Here is a 26,370-nt window from a genome sequence, read left to right as displayed (position 1 = left end):
CTCTTTCTCGCAGTCTTCTATAGGAAATCTTCCAAGACTCAGAAAATGCTCTAATAAATTTTATGGGCAAGATATGTTGGCTTGTGTTGGTGGCTTTTTGTTTTGTTTGTTTGGTTATTTTTTGTTGGTTTGGGGGTTTTTTGGTTTTTTTTTTTCATTTTAAAATAATTATTCAACTCATTTCTAGACTCCTAAGTTTTCATGTAAGTTCTGAAACATTAGTTTGGTTTTGGTATCAAAAGAAGGATAAGCCCATAATAAATTAAAAATGAGATATAATTGATTTTTCTTTTTTACTGCAAACATCAGGAGAAAACACAAATACAAAAAGATTTGTGGAGAATTGAAGATGTTACAGCTGGCTTGAGTGCAAATAAAACAAACTACAAAACCATAGTAGACTCTATCAAGAATCCAGGTAAGGAGAACATAATTAAAACATAAAAAATACACAAATGCAGCTCAATCTTTGGGTCTGTGCAAATAGTCTAGACGTTTGTTCTACTGCAGAAAATCCAGTTAATTCTGCTATTGGTTGCATCAGAGAACTCTGAGCATATTAACTTGGCATTTCTTTGGTTGAGGTAGCAGAAAGGGTTTTTGTTGTTTGTTTTCACATTGTGATGGCACTGAAATGTAACAAGACATAAAAAGGGAACAATAATAATAATAATAATGGGCTAAGTTCTTCAAGTTGCAGAAAGAGTTTCTGTCACATTCCAGGCTCATACCAACATAGTATCTATTCTGCGTTCTGTCCAGGAGCTCCTCTCTGTGTTCTTCTCTGCTTTTTGTTTTATATTATGTTATAATTTTATTACTGAATGCTGCCCAACTACCCTTGCTGCAGTTGCCTTCCCCCTCCCTCTTCGGGCAGGTGTTTGGTGGGCAGAGCAACATCATCAGCTATGGAAAAGAGGAAGGGAAAGTGTGTGTGGTCTGCATTTCAATTGCTTTATTATGTTTCAAAGAAAAGACCTAACACGTTGCGACAGCAAGAGACTGTTAACGCCTGCTGTAAATTCACTTTATATTTAAAGTATCTTTGCTTACCTTTTACATACAGAGATAAAATAGTTCTGAGATGGTGAGATCTTATTTTATTTAAGGTATGGCTGTGAGTGCTTAGCCTTGTCTAGATCTATAGGCGTCTTAAGGAGTCTGTGGCACAGGGCCAGATACAGCCTATGAACTGATTTCGTATGATTCTCGGGCTTTTTCTTCCTTCCCTCCCACTACCCTTTCCAAGGAATTTTACTGGATGATATTTAAGTGTGTGTTTCTAATTTTGGCCTGAAAGGCTTGCTTGATCCTCATCAAGAAAATGTTTTCCACCCCTGCTATAATGTAACAATCAAACATTTTTATCTCCAAGAAACCCTCCGTTTGTGTTCAAAGCAATGTGCAGAGTATTAGGGCTGGTTTATGAAGTCTAAGGATATTAATTGCTATTCTTATGAACATTATTGATAAGAAACAACACCTAACACATTTGCATATTTGTCCCCTAGAGAGAAAAATAGTGCCTTCATTTTCTCAGTCTTCAGTGCCTTCCTTACCAGCTTCCCTCGCAACTGCGGAGAGCAAACTTTCAGTCCCGCAAAGCCCTCCACCCAGTCCTGTTAAATCCTCTCTGGAGGTTAGGCTGTATCCACAGCCTTATTTCCAGGCCAGAATGCAGCACCAAGCACAGCAGCTGAAAAAAATCGAGCCGCCTCTTCAGTCACCAATTAAGCTAAAGCCAAAGGTTGTAAGTACTGCTCTTGTGAGATTCATTCACCAATGTTTCCATTTACTTCTGGCAGCAGCAGTGGAAGTTTCATGGTTAGAAAGGGCACACTGTGTGGAGGCACAACAGGGAGACACTTAAGGTGTTTGTATTGAAACTGAGCAATAGCACTTACAGCAGAATATAAGTGCATAACCTGGAGCTTTATGTACAGTAGCCATATACTGTTTTAGAACATGCCGATGCATGTTCTTTGGTGATACTTTGTGGTTGATTAGTTGTTTGCTTTCTTGGGTCTTTGGTTTTTAAAGCCTCAAGCTCCTGGTGTGGACAGAGGAGAGCATGCTAAAGCAGTCACAAATAACTCATATATGTAATGAACTTTCAGGCAGTTTATGCCAGATTGTTTGCCAAATACCTGTGCTTTCGTGTTACCAGGAAGATGAAGCACCACCCAGACCTCCTCTCCCTCAGTTGTACAGTCCTGATGATCAGCCACCAGCTGTTCCACCTCTCCCGAGAGAAGCCACAGTCATCAGACACACATCAGTGCGGGGCCTGAAACGTCAGTCAGATGAAAGAAAGAGAGACAGAGAACACGGACAGTATGTTAATGGAGATTATAGGGTGAGCACTCCTACACCTATACACCTGCACTTTAAAGATATGTGAACCTATGTCATGTTTAGCTTCAGTCGGCAACTAAGCACCACACAGCCACTCACTCACCCTTCCCCCGCCCCAGTGGGATGGGGGAGAGAATCAGAAGAGCAAAAGTAAGAAAACTCGTGGGTTGAGATAAGAACAGTTTAATAATCGAAATATAATAATAAATTACTATTATTATTGTTGTTGTTGTTGATATTATTAAATTGTAATGTAAAGGAAAATAACGAGAGAGAGAGAGAGAGGAACAAAACCCAGGGAAAAACAAAAGAAAACAAGTGATGCAACTGCTCACCACCCACTGACCAATGCCCAGCCAGTCCCCAAGCAGCGATCGCTGCCCCGCAGCCAACTCCCCCCAGTTTATATACCGAGCATGACGTCATATGGTATGGAATAGCCCCTTGGTCAGTTTGGGTCAGCTGTCCTGGCTGTGCCCCCTCCCAGCTTCTTGTGTACCCGGCAGAGCATGGGAAGCTGAAAAGTCCTTGACTAGTGGAAACATTACTTAGCAACAACTAAAATATCAGTGTGTTATCAACATCATTCTCATGCTAAATCCAAAACACAGCACTATACCAGCTACTAGGAAGAAAATTAACCCTATCCCAGCCGACACCAGGACAACCTATAATAAAAGATATTGTCTGTAGGTCTTGTAATAAGGAGAGAGAGATAATGGCAGGGAGAGATCTATGCTGTATAATAATGGCAGAGACAGATTTAGTAATCCAGAAACAAAGGTTTAGGATTTGTTTTAAGATTATTAAGACTTGCTGCCTCTGATTTCCTTTGAGCTGATGAGTATTTTTCCATATAGGTGGAACTGCGTTCATACATGAGTGAACCAGAACTAGCAACAATAGGTGGTGACCTCAGCCAACCTTCCAGTGGTTTAATAAGCTCTGACAGTGGATACCAGACATTACCTACCCGTGGTAAGCCAGGAATTTATGTAGTTGTTTTTAACAGTACTGTCTGTATAGGAGCTTTTCTCTCCTAGGATTTTCTGGAGATGGTCTTTATCATCAGATCATTATTTTTAGATTAACTATACAATGCTGTGAAAGTCTAGAGATTTTGTGCATCTTAATGGTGCTGTTACAGACAACCAGACTTTCGCAAAGCAACTTAATATATAGTGCTTAAAAAAAAAACATAGCAAAACATGAAATTAGCTGTTAGAATGTCTCCTGTATTCAGTTATTTTTCCTCATAATTTCTGTGTCATCTGCTACAAACTCAAGTTTTTTTTTTTAAACACTTTTATTCCCATTGAAATGAAAGCGATGAAGAATAAGAATATAATGGCCTCAGGCACTACATGTGACTTGACGCTCCATCCCCACTGTGCTACAGTCCTGTAACTGTTTAACAAATGAGGACAGAGAGGATAGTTCAGGAAGAGCAATTAATTTCTTAGCCATTCTTATTTCTTTCCTTCCTAACTGTGAATGTTAAGGTTTGATTTTCTTCATAGATGTGATTATTTGTACAGCTTATCTACTGTTGTGCAGCTGAGTTCATCCCATACTTCATTTAATATAAGCTTCTAAATTATCGTAGATATTTCTGAATTTTTATCAATAGTGACCTGAAACACATTACTTTTGGCTGAAATGAAATTTCATGCCTCTCATGATCTTCTGAACTGCAAAATGTGAAATATGAGCTAAAATAGTAACCAGAATGTCATAGAAAAAGCATGATAATTTAAAAAAATATCTGACACTTCTCTTCCTTTTGTCTGTCATTTGGTTTTAAAGCATTCTCTTTTTCCTTATCAAGGTTTATCTGGATCAACTTCCAGATTGCACCAATCATCTACCATTTCATCATATGCAACACTTCGAAGGGATAGGTCCAAGGTAAGTTTAAAATCAACATCTGAAGGCAAATGTCTGAACTGTTCAAAATAGTTAAGCCCAGAATACAGTTTGCATAGCAGGAAGTGGGATTGTAGTAGCATGGGAGAGGACCCAACACCTCTGATCTGATAAAATCTCAAATTTTTCACTTTCTTAAATGAATCGGGAAGCAGACAGACAACTTACTGCATTTGAAATAGACTTATAAAACAAGGTTTAGAACCAAAAATCAGCAGTAATAATAGAAAATATAGAGTTGAAATATGCAAATGAATGCAAAAATAATAGAACAAAATCATGTTAGTTTAGTAATAACGTAGGAGAAAGAGTTAATTTTTTGTATACTTCTTGAAAGTATTAATTACAATGTGTGTTTTGTGTGCCTTGTGACTTCTACAGGAGAGACCAAAGAGTGCCTTGGAACGTTTATACTCTGGAGACCACCAAAGAGGCAAGATGAGTGCAGAGGAACAACTAGAAAGAATGAAGCGACATCAGAAGGCATTAGTTCGTGAACGCAAGAGAACTCTTAGCCAAGGAGAAAGGCAGTCTGTTTCATCTCGGTCTTTCATCAGGCCCATTTCTGCAGACGTAGGCTCAGTATGTTAGATATGCCTTAAAAGGACTAAACTAAAAATATCTTTGGATTATTTTTTTTTTTTTCCTAGCGAGCACTTTCACTGAGTGTGTGTGATGCTTCTAGTCTAATTAAATTAGTGTTATGCAGTATAAAATGAGTTCAGAGAGTGAGTAACAGATGATCTTTTTTTACTAGTAGTTACAGTATATGTAGCAGGTTCAGCAGGTAAGTTGGTCAGAGGTTAGTGTGCTGAGTGGAGATATGTGTATATTGGAGTGATTTCAGAGACTTGATTGGTTTTTATTGGAATTGTATTTAGAAAGTGTAAGAAGCTTGTACAGTTTTAAAACTGCTTCATAATGGAATGGGCCTTATAGAATGTTCTTATTCACCATGGGTATTTTTCTTTTTAATTCATAAATTAGGCTGCAAGGTAGTCGTGGTTATATCAGACCAAGGTGGTGTGTGTTTGTTTTTTTTAAAGAGGTGATAAATGGATAATCAGTTTTAAAATCTAATCATGCTGATTAGAAATTAATGTAAGAGCTAATGTGTTTTAATTGATACAAATTCTTCTTTAAAGCTCAAAATTTAGAATATTCTAATAAGGCTCAAATTTAAGCTGCTGAAGAAAAGGATTTTTGTTGCGTTCTGAGATTAAATGCTGTACAGACGATAAGTTTGTAATGATACATTTTGGATACTAACCAAAGCAATTCTAATTGGTGAAGTTACCCAGTTGCTCACTTGGTGCTAAACCAAGATTGTACTGTAATTGCACTTATGCTGTGGTCTTTTAATTTATTTTTTATTTGGTCCACTAGAGCTTTAGAATGATCACCTTGTTTTACCTAATTCATTGCACAAGATCTCTTGCTTTTAGATTCGTCACTCATCATACCTAATGCCTCTTTTTTTGTTTGCTTGTTTTTAATTTGCAGAATTTTGTAGTTATTTTAAAATTTCTAACTGGACTACTCAATTTTTACCAGGCTTAATTGCATTTAGTACATGTGTGTCAATTGCTAGCATTAAAAAACCCCTATAATATTCAGCCTTTCATTCCCACTGTTCAGTAGCACTAATTTATAGCCAGTTATTTGTATTTACTTTCCTAGTAAATACGAGTGCACTACTTGGAGACATTCATCTATTTTGTCTTCTGGTTTGCAATCACAAATTTATTAAAGATAGTACATAATATTTTGGAACTGTAGAACTATAGTATCACTGTTATTTTCGTATTTTAATTAGAAGAACTAAATCTGAGCTTCTTATGTTTCCTGACTCACTTAACATACACAAGTCGAATTTAAACGTTTTCGTAACACTCCTTATTAACATTTGTGGCAAACACTTTATCTATAAATTTAGGTGCCATCTTGGTCTCTTTCTTGCTGTAAAGAATTAAAATAGAATCTTTCAGCCCTAGCAATGTTTTGTAGAGGTCATCTCTTGTACCTATAGGGCTTCGATACGCAAAAAGCATGTTTGATAGCACAATTACTTACAGCATTACAATTATTTAGCAGCCAAAATGGCACACAGTTAAATGTATAATTGAAATGCGGCTCAGTATGTAACATTTGCTTTAAACATACATTGTATGTGTAACTAATTTTTAATCGGTCAGCTCTCAAGTGTAGTATGACATTTTAAGTATTGATCACAGTACATGAATTCATTTGTTATATACAATGCCTTTTTAATGTAAAAGTCGCAACATCAAAGCCAATAAAAGTACTGCTTCATAATAATGGTTTGATGTTTTTCTTACCTATATATAATATCTTGAAAATAATACCGTGTATTTAAAATATACTATGTCAATCAGGCCTGGTTCGAATATGAGTAGAAGAATGAGTTTGGAGTACTTGTATGAGAAAACATTTTTTTCTCTTTTGAATTCTGTAAAGAAACATCTTAATTTTTGAGATATAATTGTCTTTTAGCTATTTAACTTTTTTAACATACATGGAAGATATGTATCTTCTGAGTGAATTTTGAGAGCTTGTGCATGAATAGGTTTCAATTAGATTTATTAATGCAAGTAGCATAATGAAGTCTAAGGACTTCCAAACTTCAACCAAAACAAGCCAAAGATTTGTAACAGAAATACTAGAGATGCTTTTAAGAAACATATAATGGCACATTCTCCTATTGATACCCTCAAATGCTTGAGGAGATCATTTTTTTGTCCCTTCTCTTTCCCACTGCTTTGAATGTCGTGTTTCAATTCTGTATGGTAAAGTTGCAGAGATCTGCTGGATGGAATGATGCTGCAAATGACCTTAATTTTTTGAACAAAAAAGTGTTGGTAGTGTTTTCAAGCGTGAGTTTATATGTAGTTGTATTGTGTGTAGCTGTGAAGGAGCTACTATGCAATGATTTGGGAACTCAAAAATTATGCTGCTTAATTTAAATACATTCTGAATTTATTATTGCTTAATATTTACCTTGTAAATACAGAATGTGAAAGATTTTTTTTTATCTTCACAGGTAGCTAGATACTTTAGGAAAGACATAAGAGCTTAGAAGTTACTAAATTATTATTTTTGAATTCAAGACAAGTTAATGCTAGTACGTAAAATATTATCAGCTTTAATCACTAGGTATTATTCTAGAAAGATACATAAAATTTTCAAGTTGCAATTCTCAACCTGCAATACAAATACCCTTTCTGTGTAGTGATTCAAAATCACACAGCACTGCCTGGTTAGAATGCCTAGGACTAGTCTGTCCGTCCGTAGACTCACTTGTACTGACACCTGTACTTCCGAAGATGTTTGTGTGTAGCTAGTTCCATGTTAATCAGCATATGTGAAATTGTGATTAATACATTTGTTAAAATTTAATACTGCTGAACGTTACCTATAAAATTAAACAATACTCCAAAATCTGTGCAACACAGCTAGAGATCAAATCTCCCAACCATATGTTCCAAGAAATACAGAATGCATTTCTTTTTCTTTTCAGTTAAGGGGTTTGCTCTGTGGATTCTTTCAGCAATAGAGCATTTGCAGCAGTAGTAATGTACATTGCTAAATTATGAATTTGGCAGTATTGTTGAATGCTGTTAATTGTTTTGTATCTATTACCAGTGGAAACGAGAGCAAGAATTTGATTTGCAGTTACTTGAGAGGGCAATTCGTGGAGAAGACAAGGATGAAAATGAATGGTTAAAAGTTCAGCCTGTAGCAGTGACAGAGACAGACCTGGAGCCTCAAGACTATGATTTAGATATCAGCAGAGAGGTAACACTCATAATTTTTTGCCTCCTGTGCTGTGCCCCAAAATATTGACCTTTTTAAGTTTTAGGTAGTGAATTCTCATCTTTTCTTTCAAAAGTTATCTGGAAGTTTGAACTAAAAGGAGTCTTTTGGGTATTGAAAATTTATGGCCTGGCACTTAGATCTGTACGGTTTGTGTTCATATTGTTTTGTAGTGGAGAGAAGAAATTGAAAGGTTGGCTCTACTGTTTGAAATATACATCTCAGCCTTTATCAAGGGAAAAGTAATTAAGTTAGGCAATGTTATATAAATGGGAAAAAAAGATGAGAAGACAACATCAAGAGTATTTGAAAATAAGAAACAGTAATGAAGTAAAAGTTAGTTCCCCAGAGCTACCTTACTCTTCATTTTGACTGGCAAAACATGGTAGAGAAGAGGGAGCACTGCTTTATCCTGGTCAGAACAGAAAACACCTTCTGTCAGTTTTTCAAATGACTTGGTTGGTATTCTGGGCACTAGATCTTTTTTCAGCTCTAGTAACAGTAAAATACTTGTTTGAAATGCGATTGAGCCATCTGGTGGAAAAGAAAGAATATAGCAAGTGGAAAGATTTCAGTAGGTACTATGCATTGTGTAAAATGCCATGGTAGATGGAAAATCAGTAAAATTATTAATGATAATTAGACTAGTAAGCACCTCTACTCTTCTGAAAGCTGTTGGCAACGTATCATTTTACGTAGAGGGATATTTCTAAGAGGTTGAATCTGTGAGCCATTATCTGTTGATCTCTATGAATGAATGTGTCTTTCAATTAATCTTTGTATATTTTCTACAGAAAATGCAGTGCTCCTGTAAACGTCAGAAACACAAAAAAATACTTGTGTTGTATTGCCTTTCTTTGTTGCACTCTGCTATTAAATTTTTTTTCAGAAGGCCTTCAGGGCTACGTGAATCACTTCGTACACCCAAATTAGCTCCTTAAGCCTAGGATAGGAAACATTTTTGTTTATAGGCATTTCTGTCCTACTTCAGAGTAACTGAAGCAGGTCTGAAGCTCTGAATGTAAAGCTTCTTTCTCAGATTACCCAGGTTGTCCTTTTCCATTTAATGTATCCATCTTCTTCACCCAGCAGGCACTTCTGTACCTGAGGAACTTCTGTGCCCCATAAGGAAATGTGTGCCCCATAAGGAAATGTACTCAGTTGTGTCTTTAAGGCCAATAAATCTGCTGTTCACATGATAACTGAGTTTGTTTTTCTGGAAGTGGCAGGATGAGCTGATCTAGGTTAGTTATAGTAGGGAGATAGAAATTTAAATTTAAAAAATAATATGTATATATATAGCTCCAGAGCTCCAGAGAGGAGTTGCATTTGAAGGTAAGGAAGTGTAGTGGAAAATGACGATTTTTCAGGGAGCATTGGTCTTGGGTTTACTGAGAAGGAAGTATGAAAATTTGAGGTTGTGATTTTAATGTTGTTATGAGTGCCGACGACTGTACTGTATGCTTTGGGCCTATGATTGCCTGCGAATTACTGAGTCTAATCACTGCCAGTTAGGTCAAGCCACTTTACATATGCCATTGAATTAGTGTGGACTAAGTTCAGTGGTGAGAAATTTAGGATTATTTTTATTTAAAACTTTGAATTTTGAAAACTCATCACCTCATGAGTGTTTTAACAAAAATCCAAAGAGGAGAAGAAAAAACAGTTCCCCTTTACTTATTTTTATTTATTCACACATCCTCTATTTGTGTTTTTCAAAAGAAGTCTGTTCTGTATAATAAGCATTGGTTTTCAAAGTCCATTTATAAACTGAATATTCATTGGGCAATTTAGATCTCTTATGTGGAGCAAAAATTTCCCACAAAAAAATTGATCCTAACAAAAACTTGTTGCTAGCTTTTGTACAATCATATTAAAATTTTCAGTCTACAGAATTTTATGTGTATGCAACATGTTGTGACAATTGCGCAATGTTAGTGTATTTCTGGGTCAGTTCCCTAGACAACTTTTGAACATCTAGGTTTTCAGATTTTATAGTCCAAGAATTTCCTAAGATGAAGATAAACTGCTGGTTTTCTTTTTCTTTTTTTCCTCCATTGCTCACAGAAGAAGATTATGCAGTCTCAAAAGAATGATACCCTGGATTAAAACTTTAGGTGATATTTCCTTTCAGTTGTAGGAAGTCCTCACTGGCATGACATACATATCATGACATTAAAATCTCAGGTTGTGCAGTCAGTCTTGTAGTGGTTGCTTCTTTCTACTGTTTTAGGCAGTGTCCTAGTTTGAGCTCTAAGCCTGAGCTGAAGAAAGGTTCCCTGTTGATTCTCATTTCTTTTGTAATCCCTTTAATATTTTTTCGATCTATCTTCTGAAGTAAAATGAATCAGAGGGAAAAGACTGTTAAAAGGGCATCAGCTCATATCCAGAGGGAGTGTTTAACATCAGGTACATGTGTTGACTGTGAAAACCCATGCTTTATTCTTTTCACTGTGTTCTCCCATTGAGGAGAATTTATCTCAATTTTTTTTTCAGTCTTTGTTATTAAAAACTTGACACTTGCTTTCTTTCCACAGTTGTCAAAACCTGAGAAGGTTGCAATTCCAGAACGCTATGTTGAACTGGAGCCAGAAGAGCCTCTTTCTACAGAAGAACTGGCAGCAAGGCAGCGTAAAGCAGAAAAGATAAAGAATCTTCTTACTAAATCAAGGTCAGGGGTTTTTTCAAATCTTATATAGGGGCTGGTGTTAAACACTGGGAACTAACTTCATACAATAGTCTAAGTCCTATTGAATTATCAAGTGTAACTTGAGGATTTTAGAAAGTGCACACGGAATTTATATAGTATACTTAAAGCTCCTTTTAAAAACAGGGTAGAAGAGATAATGACAAATTTTTTATATGTCCATTTTCTTGTTCAGAGCATCCTAAAATAGTAGTGAGTCCTTACCAAACACTTGTAGATGAGAGTGAGGAGGAAGGAAAGGCACAGATCTGGCCAAAAGCAGAAGAAGAGTCAGTGTGAGAGCAAGTTTCTGTTGTCTCCAGAGAGCTGGAGTCCTGAAAGAACACTTTTGGCTACTTGCAGCTAGTGTAGAGTCACCTGAAACATTCAGTTTCAAGAATTTGATTACCTCAAGTATCTGCTGTCTGGAAGACAATTAAAGAGGCTGTGCCTGAGGACCACCAGGTTATACCTTTTCGTCTGGGCACTAACAAGAAGTTTTACTAACAGCTTCAAATAAATAGCATTTTCGGTAGTGCTTTCATGTGAACAGCGTATTAATAACAAAGGGCTTTCAGATGTACTTAATGCTCTGCAGACATTGTGAGTGAATGTGTAATGGCTGCATATTTTTGTATGCTGTAGTCATTTACATACAGTATCTAACACTACTTTAAAGAACTTCAATAAAATATGGAGCTTGATAGATGAGATCTGAAAACTGCTGTATGAATTCAAGCTTGTTCTCATCTGCATGGTGGATTCTTCTTTCCGTTTGTAAATCTTAACGTTGTTTTGCACTTTCCCACTAGTATGCACAATCTACAGCCTACTGTTGCCCAGGACAAGCACAACTCAGTTGATTTAGATTCACAGCTGCAAGAGCAGGAGCGCATCATTACCATATCATACGCTTTGGCTTCTGAAGCCTCTCAGAGGAGCAAGGAGGTAGCAGGTAATACTTATTTACAAAATAACAGCTATTTCTTACCAGTTTCTAAAGTTGTGAGGGGTTGTTGCTGAACTCCTGGCATAAGACAGTTTTAGTCATTCATATTAAAAATAGTGAAACGTGTGTATAGATAATGAATTTAGAGAGACTAAAGATTTATGTTGAGTATTTGGCCTCTAATGGACAGGATGAAGGGGACAAAATAGTATGATCAGTAAGTTCAGAGCTTGGAAACTTGCTCTTACTAATAGGACTAAAAAATTAACATTTTCAATGAATTCCCTATAATTATATTAAATGAGGTATTTCTATATTCATTTTTAAAAAGTAAATTGACCTATGAATTAAAAAAATCAAGACAAAGGGATTTTTAATTTAACAGCAAGATTCCCTGGTGTGGTGATTGAGATTAGAGTGTGATCATTTGCAGCTTAAGCTGTATGACAACAGGCTGAAAAAGACATTGTAAAATGGGTATTGGCATGTTTCTGTCTGGTGACCAAGATTAGAGGTCACAGCCAGACAGCCGTGCATGCATTCTGCTTGATGCCTGGAAATTAATAGATCCTTTGCAATACATTACTAAAAGTGATAATTTCACTGTTGATTGCTTTATAGTTGAAATAAGTAAGAAATGTCAAGAGATTTGTATCGCAGACTAATACATGCAGCAGCTATTCCAGCAAGTATCTGACTGGCCATTTATAACTGGCACAGTTCACTGTTCCAGTGGAGAATGGAAATAATGGAAACTTCAGCTCTTCAGCTATGATGGAGATAAAATATGCACATTTCTTATCTGAAGTTGCCAGTTTAAACTTATGGCATTTGCCACAGAAGCCCTTAAGACCTTCCCATTAAAGACAGATTATTCCAATACCCAGATGCGTAACAGGCATCTATAGTAACAGACTGTTGATTGAATGTGGCTGTATACTCACAGATGCAGTGGCAGCTAAACCTGAGGGGAATGTGATTTTGAGGGGATGGAATACATTTTCAAGATACAAATCTTGAGACTTCGGAGAGGTTCTGTGAGTAATTTAATTGACTGGAAGGGATAAAATGATTCACTGAGGAGGCTAGGCATTATAAAAAAACAAAACAAACACCCCCTCACCCCTCCAGAATTGTAAAATCTTGGGAGCATTTCAGGAATAACCTTTTGGACCTTCAGGCATCTGTGCGTCAAAATGTCTTCTCCGCAGGCAGTCTGGTCCCAGTTCTAATAACCAGCTCCTTGTAACAGGAACTTGCACACTTTGGTTATGGAGTGGGACTTTTGCATTTCAGGAGGTAGGAACCAATGCAGCATTTTGCCACAAGTTCTAGCTTCTTCTGAGAAAAGGTAACACCAAAACTAAGATCAACCAGGATGAACGCAGCCCATACTTGAAATTATTCCTCTGCATCAGTACAAGAAGAGCAGAGTGCCTGCCATACTAAACAGTCTTCATGTGGCCAGTTAACTTACTTCTGGGTGTGCGTGAAGTTGCAGTAACTATACAGTACTGAAATATGTGTGATCTTTTTATGTTGTATAGTGAATGTAGTAGCTATGTTTTCATTACTACAGTTCTTCTGTTTATATTTTAATTTTTTAATTGTAATTATTTCAAAAGTGTGATCACCACATATTCTTAGGTATACATAACCACAGAAGTCTTCTTAATTCTTTAGTTCTCCCCAAAGAGAGAAGTAAAATGTGTGTCAGCATGCAAATGTTTAAATGCTGCTTGAAAAAATTTGCAGTCAATTGTGAGACGATTTTTAATTTAATTTTCTTTGTGAAGTATAGCAGCTAGCTCTTTTGTCTTTCAGACACTTAAAAAACCCTAACATAGTAGCCAAGGACTTGATTCTTTAAGGAAGCCCAAACCTTTATGTCTGTGCACAGTTTTCCTTGCCACATTTGTATCTCAAATACTCACTTCTGGTAACATGTCTTGCTTTGATTTCAGTTATTATTTACTCCTTTAAAAACAAACACCTTTCAGGGAATTCTTAAAAAAGCCAGAGTGGTTGGGTTTTGATAGAAAATATACAAACCATAAAAATAGTTCAGGTTTTTTAGTTACAGCCTATTTTCTGATTATCTAAAGTGATTAAAAAGAAAAGCATTTGATGCTTTGCACAGCTGATTGTACATTCTCATTTATTCTAATTTTATGGATTCCTTCACATTCTTATTCTTGTAGTTTGATTTTTAAAGTATGGGTTGTCATTTGCTCTTGTGACAAAGCAGACCATATCTGAAAATCCAAAACTAAATATCTAGATTTTTTACAAAGATTTGCTTATGAAAAAGACTGTGAAGCTTAACTTTTCCCATTTTTCAGGGGGAAGCAGTTATGTTAAGATGCTATGATAATATAAATATTTTTTACAATAAATTGTACGTTTATCTAATCCTTGTAAAGCAGCATTTTAGAGTCCCTCTGTTCCTAGTAAGATATCAACCTTCTAAATGGAAATCATGCCAAGAATCTGAAAGATTAAAATCAAATGCATGAGTATCAAGAAGTCATTTCCTAAATTGCGTGTTTTGGAATTAGGTCTACCTTTGGCCCTCCAAAATGTAAAAGCAGAATTTAAGACTGAGCTTCAATCTCTTTAGTTTTATGATTATTGTCTTCTAATACTATACCATTACTCTGTTTTATAAACAAGGATAGTTTTAATCACTGTATTCTTTATCCTGAAGTTTCAAGCTGAGATCTGAAAATGTATTTACTGTATCATGCACTGTACTAAGCAAACGTTACATGCATCTGTAATTTTTTTTTTTGGTGATTTTTCTATATATTATCTTTGTTTCTGCTCATTGGCATATAACAAAGGGAATGTTGAAAACCTGTACAACCTCAGTGAAATCTTGAAATCAAATTAGCAAATATAGGTGCTATTCCCGAACTGTAGTTTTAAAAGCAGGGCTTGATTAGGGTATATCAGTGTTGTGTGCCTTAAAATGTTCCAGTGAAACTTCATCTTAAGATCGCTTGTCCATATTCTCATCAAAACAGGAACATTTATTTGCATAATTTATACAACCAATAGAAAAAAACAGCAGGTAGAAATGTTATTGTTTAAATTGTGTTCCCTGTAACTAAAATAGTGTAACACCTCATTGCATTACTAATCAGGGTTCCTATTCACGTGGTAGAAAATTAAGGTGGCTCTGTTATAATATGAATGTTTGATTGTGCAGCCTAATTCCTGTATGTGATCCCTTCTAGCTCAGCAGTTGACCTATCCATCTAAAGCACCCTCACCTTCTGTACCACAGCCACCTCACTCCCCCTTAAGCAATGGATTTCACTACACATTTGTTTAAACACCTTAAAAGTAAGAACTAACTGCTCTTGGCATGTCTGATTTGCCATTGTACCTTTGCTGTGGCTTGCTGAATTTTAACATTTTTACTAAACCTAAATTAGATCCAAATGAACGCATGCATCTATTTTTCAGAAACCTTTTATTCTTGTAAATATTGCTTCTAATGAGCTAACACGTGGGCTAATAAAGTCTTCAAATAACTGTTGTCACTCTACAGATAAGATGCTTCCATAATCTTACTGTGGTGAAGGAAAGAGACATCTGTACTCTTGGTAGCATGGGGCCAGATTTTCAGCATCGGTTTGCACTCTGGTGGCTAGTGTTGTGTACTCCTGTGGCTACCGTAGGGGTGCATAGGTATTTTTACCTGCGTGTGGCATATACAGTTGCTGCATAAGACAATCCAAAGTGCAAACGAAGTTGTATAAGCCGGGGGTTCGTTTATGGGCTGGTATCTTACACAAGAGCAAACATTGGAGTCTTAATTGAGGTGAGCTGAAGATTTGGCCCTTTATAACTAATTCTACAATATCATGTTTGACTTTTTCATGCCTTTGATGTGTTTTTCATTGAATTGTGTTAACAGAAGACTTAATTTTTGTCTTCGATTAGGTTATTTTGCCATTTCAAGTATTAAAATTATGATAATTTCATTGTCCTTACAAAGAAATGTGTATCATCCCTTCCCAGTAGTATTTTCAGATTTTTTTCTATTTGAAACAGGAAAACCCATAAATATTATGATACTTAACTGCTAAGTGTGCCCCTAGGTAAGGCACTCCCCATGCTTCCATAGTTTCCCTTGGAAATTATTCTCACCTTTCTGATTTCCTTTGGCCTAATTTTATTGCCTGATGTTGGACAGAAAGATAAAACATAGATGAAGCAGTAAAGAGGGTTGATTGAGTGAATACCTCAAATAGATTAATCTTTAGATATCTTTGTTTTCATTGTCACTAATCTGAGCCAAAGATCTGTGCAAAAAATAAAAATCTAAATAAAAATGAGCACATACCAGGAAGGCCCAAACGGGCAGTGACCTGCCTTCAACAAGGCCTGTGAAAAATGACAAATTTACATCAAGAGAGGTGTATAGACATTAGAAACCTCTACAGAGCTTGATGGAAATAGCTATTTGCTTTTCTGGTTTCAGTTTATCTTTCTGAGAACCAGATTCTACCATCTTTGCTGTGTCTGAATAACACTTGACTCTACTATTATATCCAGGGATATGCTAGTTGATTATCACTATCACATGAGATCTTTGCATGCGAATAGGGTACCCATGTGTGGCCTCAAGAACCCAGAAAAATAACCGTATGGTCCCAGGGTATTAGAGTTGAGCAGGGGGCTTGGACCAGATGACTTTCAGAGGTCCCTTGCTACCCCAACTATCCTGTGGTTCCAGGCTGACTTAAAAACATGTATCACATGTCTGTATAAATATACATACATACATGTGTATGTATAGATATATATTTACATATATATATAAAAACTACATTTTCTGCAGGAAAATTACCAAGAAAATAATTGCAGTAACTAGCAACATGCAGGGGACACAGAAGTTTGAGCATCAGTGACATCATGAGATAATTATTCACTTAGTGTGTCTATATGAATTGTTCATTCTGTCAAACTGCAGAAGGCTTTAATAAAAAAAAGTTTCCTGAAAGTGCTTACTGCTTGGCATTAGTGTACTCACTTTAATATTTAACCATGTTTTATTTTACTTCATGCTAGCCAAAGCAGTAAGTGAACATTGACATAAGACTCAAAGCAAATCCCACCTAGTGATGCCGCATGGAAGAAAGAGGAGATTCATTATCGGCTTTCTGTGAAGATACTCATCAGCTGATGACATGTTCTTCTGGAAATACATTCAGAGAATAATAGGGGGATTTTCTATGAAAATGAAGAGAATTGCAAATCATTTTATCTTGACTTCAGTTTAGTTCAGACTTTTTATATGAATAAATGGCACTTTTAATAAACTGTAAAGTACTGACAATGTATTTTTAGGACAATGTATTTTGGAATTTTTTTAAATCAAGGGCTGAATTCATTTTAAGAGAAACTACTTGCATAGATGTTAAAAGATGCTGTTACTTCCCCCTCAGGCTCAGATGCACAATGTAAAGTTTCATGAAAAAAATGTAAATTTGAACAAACCTAGAAGCACATTCATAGGGTATGGGTAGAGCTAATGCAAGTGAGAGGTTTGCCAAAAGGGTGTTTTGGATTGAATATGTTTGTAGAGTTAATCACCCACCCTTTTCCCCATTAAATAATACATTGCCAGGAGTTTTTAGCTTGAATTTCTACATATCAGTAACCACTGAATAGCTGAAAATTTCCATGAAAGCCATAATGAAAGCCAGTTTTAACTCCCGTTTCCTTTTTTGATCCCATATGATTAACTTGCTGGTATCAATACACAGTATGCTAGGTTGCTCTTGACAGTAGTGCTGTCCCCTCAGTAACAAACAGCTAACAAATGATATTTTTTTGAAAGTTGAGATGTGGAAGAAGAAAAGTTTTAATTAAATATGTGAACTAAGCAATAAAAAAATATAATAGGATATGTCATTTTACTAGTAAATATGTATTTTTCTTTTGATTTTTTTTCAATAAACATTACAATATGATGTATTGACTAGTATTTATCCTGGAAACAGCAAAACTAATGTAATGTGGCACCTATTAATTTCGTGTGTATATTCACCTGGTGCTTAACTTTGCCAAACTTGGAAATTCAGTGTTTTACTTATGTATAGGGCAAAGGGTGATGTAGTTACATAAGGAGAAAATAAGATTAAATTAATTGCTGCAACTACTTTACTTGAAAAAGACTGTGTACATGTTGAATGCAAGACATGCAAAAATTTCCCATTATGTAATTATTAGTTGAGTTCAGCTCTGTATGAGAAATGACTGAGAAATACTTCTGCAGTATTTTGTGAAACAACTAACTTGTTCATTTGCTGTATTCAAGTAATAGCTACAAAACCCTTGAAATTGACCTTCAAGTTTCAGACTTTAAGACCAATCATATTATATTAACACTATACTCAGAAATATTCTTAAAGTATATATTTAGCTAATGCTTTACCTCAGTACTGCCAGTATCAACTTCAAAACCTTTTGCCAAAATAATGATTTATTTTTGCCTTTATAAAAAGTTTTGAAAGCATAAATGAATATTTTGCAAGAAAACATTAATTTAAATAAAATGTAACAGTTTGGAAAATGGTATATGTACAGATTAAAATATTAACATAACTGCCTCCTATTGCCTCTGTTTTGTCTGCTCTCTTATCAGCATCCATGTGGTTGAAAATCCAGAGTCATTTGTGCTGTTATCACATTTTGCTCTTCTTTGGTTCAAATCCCATTGAAGTTCCCCAGTTTTGCGCTTATTTCACTGGGATTTCGATCAGGTTTCCCTTACACCAAAGCTTCATTTTTCTTTTCTTTTTTTTTTTTTTTTTAGAAATTTTTCTTAGCATTTGATTAAATCTGTCTTTATTCTTGAATAGAAAGATTTTTCAGGGTTGTCCCCTAAACATAATGACTACAATACTGTCCTTTCTATCTCGTAGATAAATATGTTTCTCTGACACACTCTTAGCCCTTCAGTTTCTGGTGAAATAAAGTATCAAAAGTAACTTCAATTTAAAAACAAACAAACAAAAAACCTGGAGGCATCCATAGTAACATGTGCACTGTATGTGAGTAGGGTATTGGCCAAAGAGAGGGTTGGTGGGCAACTGGCAAAGCAGGTTTAAGTAGCAGGTAACCAGCAGTGATTTACACTATAACAGTTCCCTCAAATGACATCGGTTTGATGGAGACCAGTGGAAATGTTTAATTCTTCTGAAACTTCATCTCTAGAACAAAATTTAAAGAAACAGTTAGAAGTATTTCTGTGGCTTCGTGTTGACTCTGCGAACTTGAGAGCAAATGTTTGAGAATGTGAGTACTTAATTTCTGCTGCACACATCTGAAGGTCAAGACCTGAGCTGCTTATGACATGCTCCTCCTGTTTCTCAGGTACACAAAGGAGCTTTTGACCACATGTTCAGTGAAACTGCATTCTTTCTCCAGAAGCTTTGTTATGCAGGAGGGAAGAGAATGTGGCCATAATTGGTGGGTGAAGAGCGCAGCCCGGGGGTTCCTGAACTGCAGCAGCCATTGACTCCGAATTCGTTTGCTGCCCTAGCAATGAAGGGAAAGCCGTGCAGGCACTTGCGCTCTGCAGGTTTTGGGAGACGTTAATTTTCTTTCCTTTGATCACACACACAAAATCTGCTCATTCAAGCATGCATGAAAGAGAAGGATTTTGCCCTAAATAGTTATACCATTAATGTTTTCACAAAGCTAGTCTCTCTAAAGGTTTTGGTCTGTGTCCATAGTTAATCCCGTATTTGAGAAAAAATTATCAAGATAATTTTGCCTCCAAAACTTTTTATCGAATATGTGAAATGCTGTTCTCCAGTGGCCATATTTTTTGCAGGCATGGGTGTAGTTTTAAATAATTAGGGTTAATTTTCATATGCATATAGTGTTTGGTTTGGGTCGATTTCCTTTTTCAGTTCTGTTTCTTTTAATAAAAATGCTGTTTTGTAGGTTTTAGACACTATTCTCTAATACTAAGACTAGAAAAAAATGATGTCTATTTGCAGATCAATATCATTTTGGTCAGAAAGTGGCTTTTATTTTCCTCTGCCTATTAAGGAGCTTAAGTGTTTGAGACTAACTCTAATTAAAGAAACAGAAACTCATTAGAAAGCAGTATCAGTTCTTCTTTTGAAGGCGCTGTTTTCTAATTAGTGTTTCATAATGTTATACCAAGCAAAAATTATGCAGGCTGACTTATCTTCCCTTATACATGTTTTCAATTTCTTCAACTAAAGTTATTCAAGGTGTATTGCATAGCTGAATTTATAAAACTACAGCCTGATACTCATAAGTAGCACTGCTTTCACATTTTTGAACTTGCATAACGCTCCCCCCCCCCCTTTTTTTTTTTCACCGGTGTTATATTGCGTTTGTAGGTATTGCCGGGCTGTTAGGAAATCCTGTTGCGCTGTAGAGGTGTTGCTTGTCTTCATACATCTATATAAAACTTTTTAGTTTGAAGCACTGGACAGTAGCAGTAGTTAGAGGCATCCAGACTGTTTTGGAACAGTTGGATAAAAACCCTAGATAGAAAGGTTTTTCAGGAAGCAACTGTATTAAGAGATTCTATTCTGGAAAGTTAATGTATGGAACTAAAAGCTACTGAAAGATACTACTAGACTTGTGTGCTGCTATTTAAAAAAAAATTGTTAAAGGTCAAGTGAGGTGGTCTCAGGTACCCCCTAGCCTTTGGGGAGAGGGGTTGGTGCTTTGAAAAAGTGGAGCGCTCCCAACATGTTCTGGTATTGTTTACACTGTTATTTTTCCACCTGCACCATTTACTCATCTGATTTCCAGATTCAAATCTATGTGTACATATCTTATATCAGCGTCTGTTTCCCCTCTGTAAAACCACGTATTTCCCATGTGTCTTAGCAATTAATTTCTGGATGATCTGTGAAGGAAAGACCAGATTTACTTAGTGTCAAAACTTAGAAGATATAGAAGACATGATCTGATGTTACCCCTCTGATTTATGTCTGTCTTTGGGTATTTTAAAGTGTTTGCTTGTGCTGCACGTGCGTGTGTCTGTCTATGTATTGCATAGTTATAAAAAGAACAAAGCCATGCACAAGAAAAACATGAAAAATTGCTATATTTTCCACACCTAGTAAACATTCGCATTGGTTATTTGGCTGTATTCAAAAGGCTAAGACTTTTATTGCTCTACTAGCAAAAGCAAGCTTTCTTCATAGTGGAGCAGTACAAAGAAAGAGCACAAAAAATACACACATCACAGTGCCTGAAATTCTGTTTGAACAACTGTATTGATTGGGTCTGACCCCTTTACGTTTTTTTCCATTATTTCAAAAGGTGCATCTAACTGTAGCTGAATTGAACCAACTGAGATGAACTTTCCATGAAAACTTCTTGAGATATTTCTTTAGTTCAAAGCTTTGGAATTTTAAAGAGCATTTTTAATACAAGTCTGTTGAGGTATTCTGTGCAACAACCATACTTTGAATGTTAAACTACAGGTAAACCTAAGAGGAAGGTAAAATTATAAAGCCTACCGTGAAATTACTGGGGGATGGCAGAATAACTTAGAGCACTAATTAGAAAAGTAAGTAAAGCCAGAAAGTATTGCATATGTGCACATTTGTGCACTATTTACTTGTTATTTACTTGCCAGTGCTCCTGGTTGCTTTACAGAGAGTGCAAAACAGCCTCCAAAGAAAACGCTAACAGAATTGGACAGCATTTTTGGAGAAGTTATTGATGAAATAGTGTTAGAAGATGTAAGCTTAAAGGGCAATGCTGTTTTCTTGTTGCCCACTAGAAGAAGCCTTTTACCAGGAGCCATAGCATAAGAAAGCACTAAAGGAAGGAAGAGGTTAAGAAAACAAAGGTGAGTAGTGACTTTGTAGCAAATAATGGCAGAGATGTATCTGCAAACAAGACTAAGTGAGAGGCTGAAGGTGAGAGTGGAGAACAGTCGAGTGGTTTGAAGTGAGAGGTAGTAAAAAGATTGAAGGAGCTGGAATATGTGGACTCGGACAGAAGCATAATGCTTTTAACGAAGGGACTCAACCTAAATCATAGAGGGGGAGGTAAGAAGAAGGAATAGATGGCAAGTGAGAATGTAAGTCCAGTGTCCTAGTACAAAAAATACCTTGTGAATGGGATAAACAAGAGAGTAGAGTGTTGATGGTGGCAGTAGGTGACGGAGAGAATTACTGATGACTTTTAAGATAGTGTTTTGGCAACAGGACAGTTGTCTTTTCTATTGGCAGCTGCTGTGCTCTGTTCCTTTAAACCAAATTGCAGTTAAGAATGGCTAGTATGAGTGAAACTTTCCTCTTCTCTGTAGAAACAGCTTACCCTAGAGCCAGGGGTGGAAAAGTTTGGTCCTCCCTGGCACAGAGCCTGGCCCGAGTGAGTGCCGCTCTTTCAGCTGTTGTGATGTGCCATTGCAAGATTGAGTGTTGTGTAGCCTGTGGTAGTCTCTGGCCTCAGTTCTGTGATATTGTCAGGGCTTTGGGCCTGGCTTGATTTTTTTCTCTAGAGCCAGAATTGAGAAAAGCCTTAACATTGTTTTTCCGGTTCATCTCTTGAGGCACGGGAGGGTTTTGGAGGTTTTTTGAAACCCTGGCTGATGGCTTAGGCAAGATGTAATCCTAATGAAATTAAGTAGCTGGCGACATGTAGTTCTGGTGAGTTGTACCACTCTGGGGGAGAAAGTTGACATCGGAGAGGTCACTGCTAATTCTATTTGTCTCTTGTGTTGTCTGTTTTGTTGGCTTTTCTAACTGCTTAGTTCATGCTAAACAGTTCTTCTGTGTCCCTGCTCTGCTTCTTCCATACTGCGCCTTTGAGCATCTTCTTCCCAGTATGGAACAGGATTTTGTCCTCTGCCCAACACAGCTGTAGTGTGTCTGTGTGTATGTGTTGGGGGGTGTGAATGCATACACACACATGCATGTTGATCCCATTCTTCTTTCATTTGGTGCTAAGACACAATCAGCAAAAGCTGAGGGACCACTGCTGAGATGAGTACCAGAACTGGCTGCTTTCCAAGTCGTAACCTGGATGAGAGGCTCAGAGGGACAAGAGAGCAGCATCTCCTGAGTGTAGCTGTGTCCCCTGGCTTCCTCAAAGCCTTCTGTACCCCTGAGGACTCCTCAGTTGTCTTCACTGAATCCAGTTTAAAAGTGACTTGGAAATTATTTTATATGCAGATTTTATTCAGGATCTGGGTAGCGGCTCCATCAGTTGACTACTGAATAAATTTGATCTCTTTTTTTTTTGTGTGTGTGTCCAGTATCCATTTCTTATGTTAAGAAGAAGTCTTTTTGACAAAAAAAAAAAAGGTTTTGGAAAGAGATGCTCTGTTGCAGCATCCTTACAAACAGACCACAATTACTAGACTTTAGTGGCTGTAACAGGAAGAAGGAGACTTGGCCCCAACCAGTTAAGGATCAAAAGCTTCACTTGCATTTGTTTTAAAGCTTTAGCAATAAATATGAGGGTGAAAAGGAGGCAGTTCAGATTGGCAAACCTTTCTGCAGTCTTTAATGTAGCTTGATATACTTGTGATGAGAACACTTGCTTCTGATAATGGTTTGAGAGAATTTCCCTGCACGTCAGGGTGGGCAATTGTGAAAAAGTTCAAAGGAAGTAAGTTTTTTTTGTATGAGCCCCTGTATTGCTTGACTGATGATACAAAACCCCTCTTCTGATATATGTTACCTTTCATTCTTTTTTTTTTGTTTTTTCTCTCAACTAGCTCTGCCTGAGCTATGGACACCATAAATAGTACTGGATTTGGATAGATAATAGCACAAACTGTCAGCGTGGTCTCATTCTGCACCTGCACATCAAAACCAAATCAAATGAGATTAAATCACTAGGTATTTTGCTTCTTTAATGCTGTGTAAAAACTAAGGAAACTTTTATCTATCCATCGTGATGCTGTACACCTATGTACTCCTCAGATATTTTTCTCAGGAAAAGTGCAGTTGAGGTGGCAGTCTTAAAAGCAAACAAAACCAACTTCTGCTTTGTCCCTTCAGTGAGGGTACCTTGACACATGTCCCTTCTCTTAATCCCCTGACAGCTTCCAAGAGACTGATGCAAATAACTGTGCCAGGCTTTGATTATGAGATCTTGCACTGCCACTTATTCTCTTTGTCTCCTGCAGTTTACAGAAGCAGCTTCAGTGCATAATTTAATCCCTGTTTTGGGGACTGTAGCAAATCCACAGAGATTTCTACCAACCGTCCTCTCTGGCATCAGAACAACGTGTGCACATCTTCTTTGATGTGAATTCCCCAACCAGAGCCTTAGAAGGACCTGTAGCTTTGAAGCTGCCCTATAAATTGTGCTTTCAGGAATCAAGTTGTCAGCCTCCTCTTCAGGAAGAAAGGGAGAGTAAGTGTAAAGCAGTTGCATAAAGCTACAGGGCAACTTACAGATCTGGTTTTCTTGGCCTCAAAGAATTCCTGTACAATGTTGAGGAAGAATCAGATCCATTTTCACCTGGCTTAGAAGCATCCTCTTTTGTGACTGCAGGACCTTGTGGGCAGTGGGGCTGTGATGCTACTCATCTTGAGGGGTTCCCTGTCCCAGGGCAAATGGAAGGGGAACAGGCACACCAGTGCTTTCGACCTGTTCAAGTGTTTTCAGTCTTCCAAAGCCAAATGCTGATAATGCACCTGCATTGACCTATGTGTAGGTAAATTTTCAGTGTGGTTTAGAAACATGAAAACTTTTACCAGATGTGATGGTGGTTCTGTGACAGATCTAACTTTCATCAGTTGTTTCCTAAGACATGTAGGAGTATGGGCAGACTTCTGCCTTTCTATTGAGATGGAAATAAGCTGGTCTTTAAGTTGGGGAATTTCAGTGGCCAAATCTTGTTTGAAAAGACAAATAGAGTTGCCCTCTTTATGATTTGGTGTCTGCTGGTGTCTGTCCAGGAGCTTCCATACCAACCTGAAAAAGCAAAGAACTGACTAGAATCAGCTAAGACACCAACCTTGATTTTTCCTGTGTTCTCTGTCTCCGATAAGTATGAGAGCTGAAACCATTCTGCTACTATCCATGCCACTACTGCTGATGCTGTTATACCAAGTGTTGCTAAAACTGACTCCTGAATTAAAATGTGTACTGCAGAATCTACACTGAACTACATCAGCCTTTCTCAGTGTACACAAAGAAGCTTCTTAGGCAGCTTCATAGATGAATCTGCAGGTTCTTAATAATATGTTTATAAATGTTGGACAGAAACAGGTGCAATTGTGTAGAACTCCTCCTATTTTGAGCAATTAGTCTTAGGTCAGCATCATAAAGGCGTTACACGAAACCTCATCAGATGTTCACAATATTACGTGCCATACTTCTGGGGAATGGAAGTTGTGTTATGTTGATTTTTTTTTTTCTGGTCAGAGCTGTTAGAATAGTTTAATTTCAGTTTATTTTTTATCCTTGTGTGGTCTATTTATTTATATTTGCAACTGGCCACCAAATCTGTTATACAAGGCAGGAGACTGTAATCAATTCAGGGCAGAGCTGAGTGGCAGAGGCCCCTGATGGTGCTCACTGTGGCCACCTGTTCTGTCGGCAGAGACCCATGCAGGGCCTGCCAGCTGGATCTGCTTTTCCTGGGTCTTTCCAGGTTGGTTGCACTGTGGAGAAAAGCTCTCAGGTGAGGTTTTATTGTGCCCTTTGTTTAAGGCTAGGGGGAAAGCTGCAGGGCCTTGCAGGGTGGGTCTACAGCAATGGATTCTATCAATCACCTTCTGAAAGTGAGTCTCTGTTTCAACACATGCTGATGGGCAAGTCCATGCTGAACATCTGCAGAGGAAAAGGTTGTGAGAGCAGCACTAGCTTCAGTGCTGGGACAGAGAAGTCAGCGTATAGGCAGCATTTTTCAGCCTACACCTTAATTTTGTAATTGCACTCAAGGCAATAAACAGCCAGCAGCCACATCGAAAAGGATTTAAGAGTGAAATGCTGGTTTAAGTGTAGCTCGACTGTCTAAATAGGAAAAAACTGCTATCAGTCTATTAGGAAAGTTAATAAGTTGATCTTTTGGGGAGGGCCTCTGTCTCTTCCCAGAGATAGAGCAGCTTTCATAAGTCATGGTGAGGTTTTTCTTTCTTCCCCATGTACAAGCAACTTTAATTTTTGTCTGTGTATTAGAAGCTTGCAGTATTGGTAAAACAAAAAAATCCATCCAAATCAAGTACAAATCACTGACCATTAGTGGCTGCTGTAACGTCATTCTTAAAACTGAATGACTTTGAAAAATTTTGTATTAAACGCAAGTATAGTAAAACAGATTAATCAGAATCTACACTCAGTTTTTATTTACAGTCATATTACTTTTATTTTTTCCATAATGTAACTTATTCCAAGTCCTCCCCCAATAACCGGTGCTGCAATGTTTATGTTCAATAAACCTGTACAATGATAGTACATACTGCTGCTTTTATGTAAGCCAACTGGCTTGCAAATGTTGTCCACATGTCATAAACTGTATACAGAAATGAAAGATTCTCCACAAGCATCTGGAGTGTTTCTTGAAACACTGTTGTGGCAGAATGAGGTTGTACTAGAGGTACAGATCAGATGTTCTCCCAGCAAGGAGAGGCAGTTG

General features: G+C 37.0%; 1 protein-coding gene across 9 annotated transcripts in view; it reads left to right on the top strand.

Moving 5' to 3' along the window:
• PLEKHA7 (pleckstrin homology domain containing A7) overlaps positions 1 to 18,342 on the top strand; it is a 174,320-nt gene extending 155,978 nt beyond the window's left edge. For 6 of the 9 annotated variants that reach the window (XM_072865743.1, XM_072865747.1, XM_072865749.1 and 3 more), the window contains 10 exons: positions 310 to 418; positions 1,512 to 1,750; positions 2,168 to 2,356; positions 3,216 to 3,333; positions 4,184 to 4,263; positions 4,663 to 4,863; positions 7,945 to 8,097; positions 10,653 to 10,786; positions 11,614 to 11,756; positions 16,833 to 18,342. In XM_072865743.1, the coding sequence (XP_072721844.1) occupies positions 310 to 418; positions 1,512 to 1,750; positions 2,168 to 2,356; positions 3,216 to 3,333; positions 4,184 to 4,263; positions 4,663 to 4,863; positions 7,945 to 8,097; positions 10,653 to 10,786; positions 11,614 to 11,756; positions 16,833 to 16,855 (1,389 nt within the window). In that variant the 3' untranslated portion in view covers positions 16,856 to 18,342. Of the gene's footprint in view, positions 1 to 309; positions 419 to 1,511; positions 1,751 to 2,167; positions 2,357 to 3,215; positions 3,334 to 4,183; positions 4,264 to 4,662; positions 4,864 to 7,944; positions 8,098 to 10,652; positions 10,787 to 11,613; positions 11,757 to 14,989; positions 15,088 to 16,832 lie in introns of those variants that run through there. The other 3 variants (XM_072865745.1, XM_072865746.1, XM_072865751.1) reach the window with 3 other exon arrangements.
• Positions 18,343 to 26,370: the final 8,028 nt, after the last annotated feature.

This window comes from Ciconia boyciana, chromosome 6, assembly GCF_034638445.1.
Source record: "Ciconia boyciana chromosome 6, ASM3463844v1, whole genome shotgun sequence".
NCBI classification, from domain to species: domain Eukaryota; kingdom Metazoa; phylum Chordata; class Aves; order Ciconiiformes; family Ciconiidae; genus Ciconia; species Ciconia boyciana.
The sequence above is the reverse complement of the archived record's forward strand: the minus strand, read 5'-3'. Positions and strand labels throughout refer to the sequence as shown.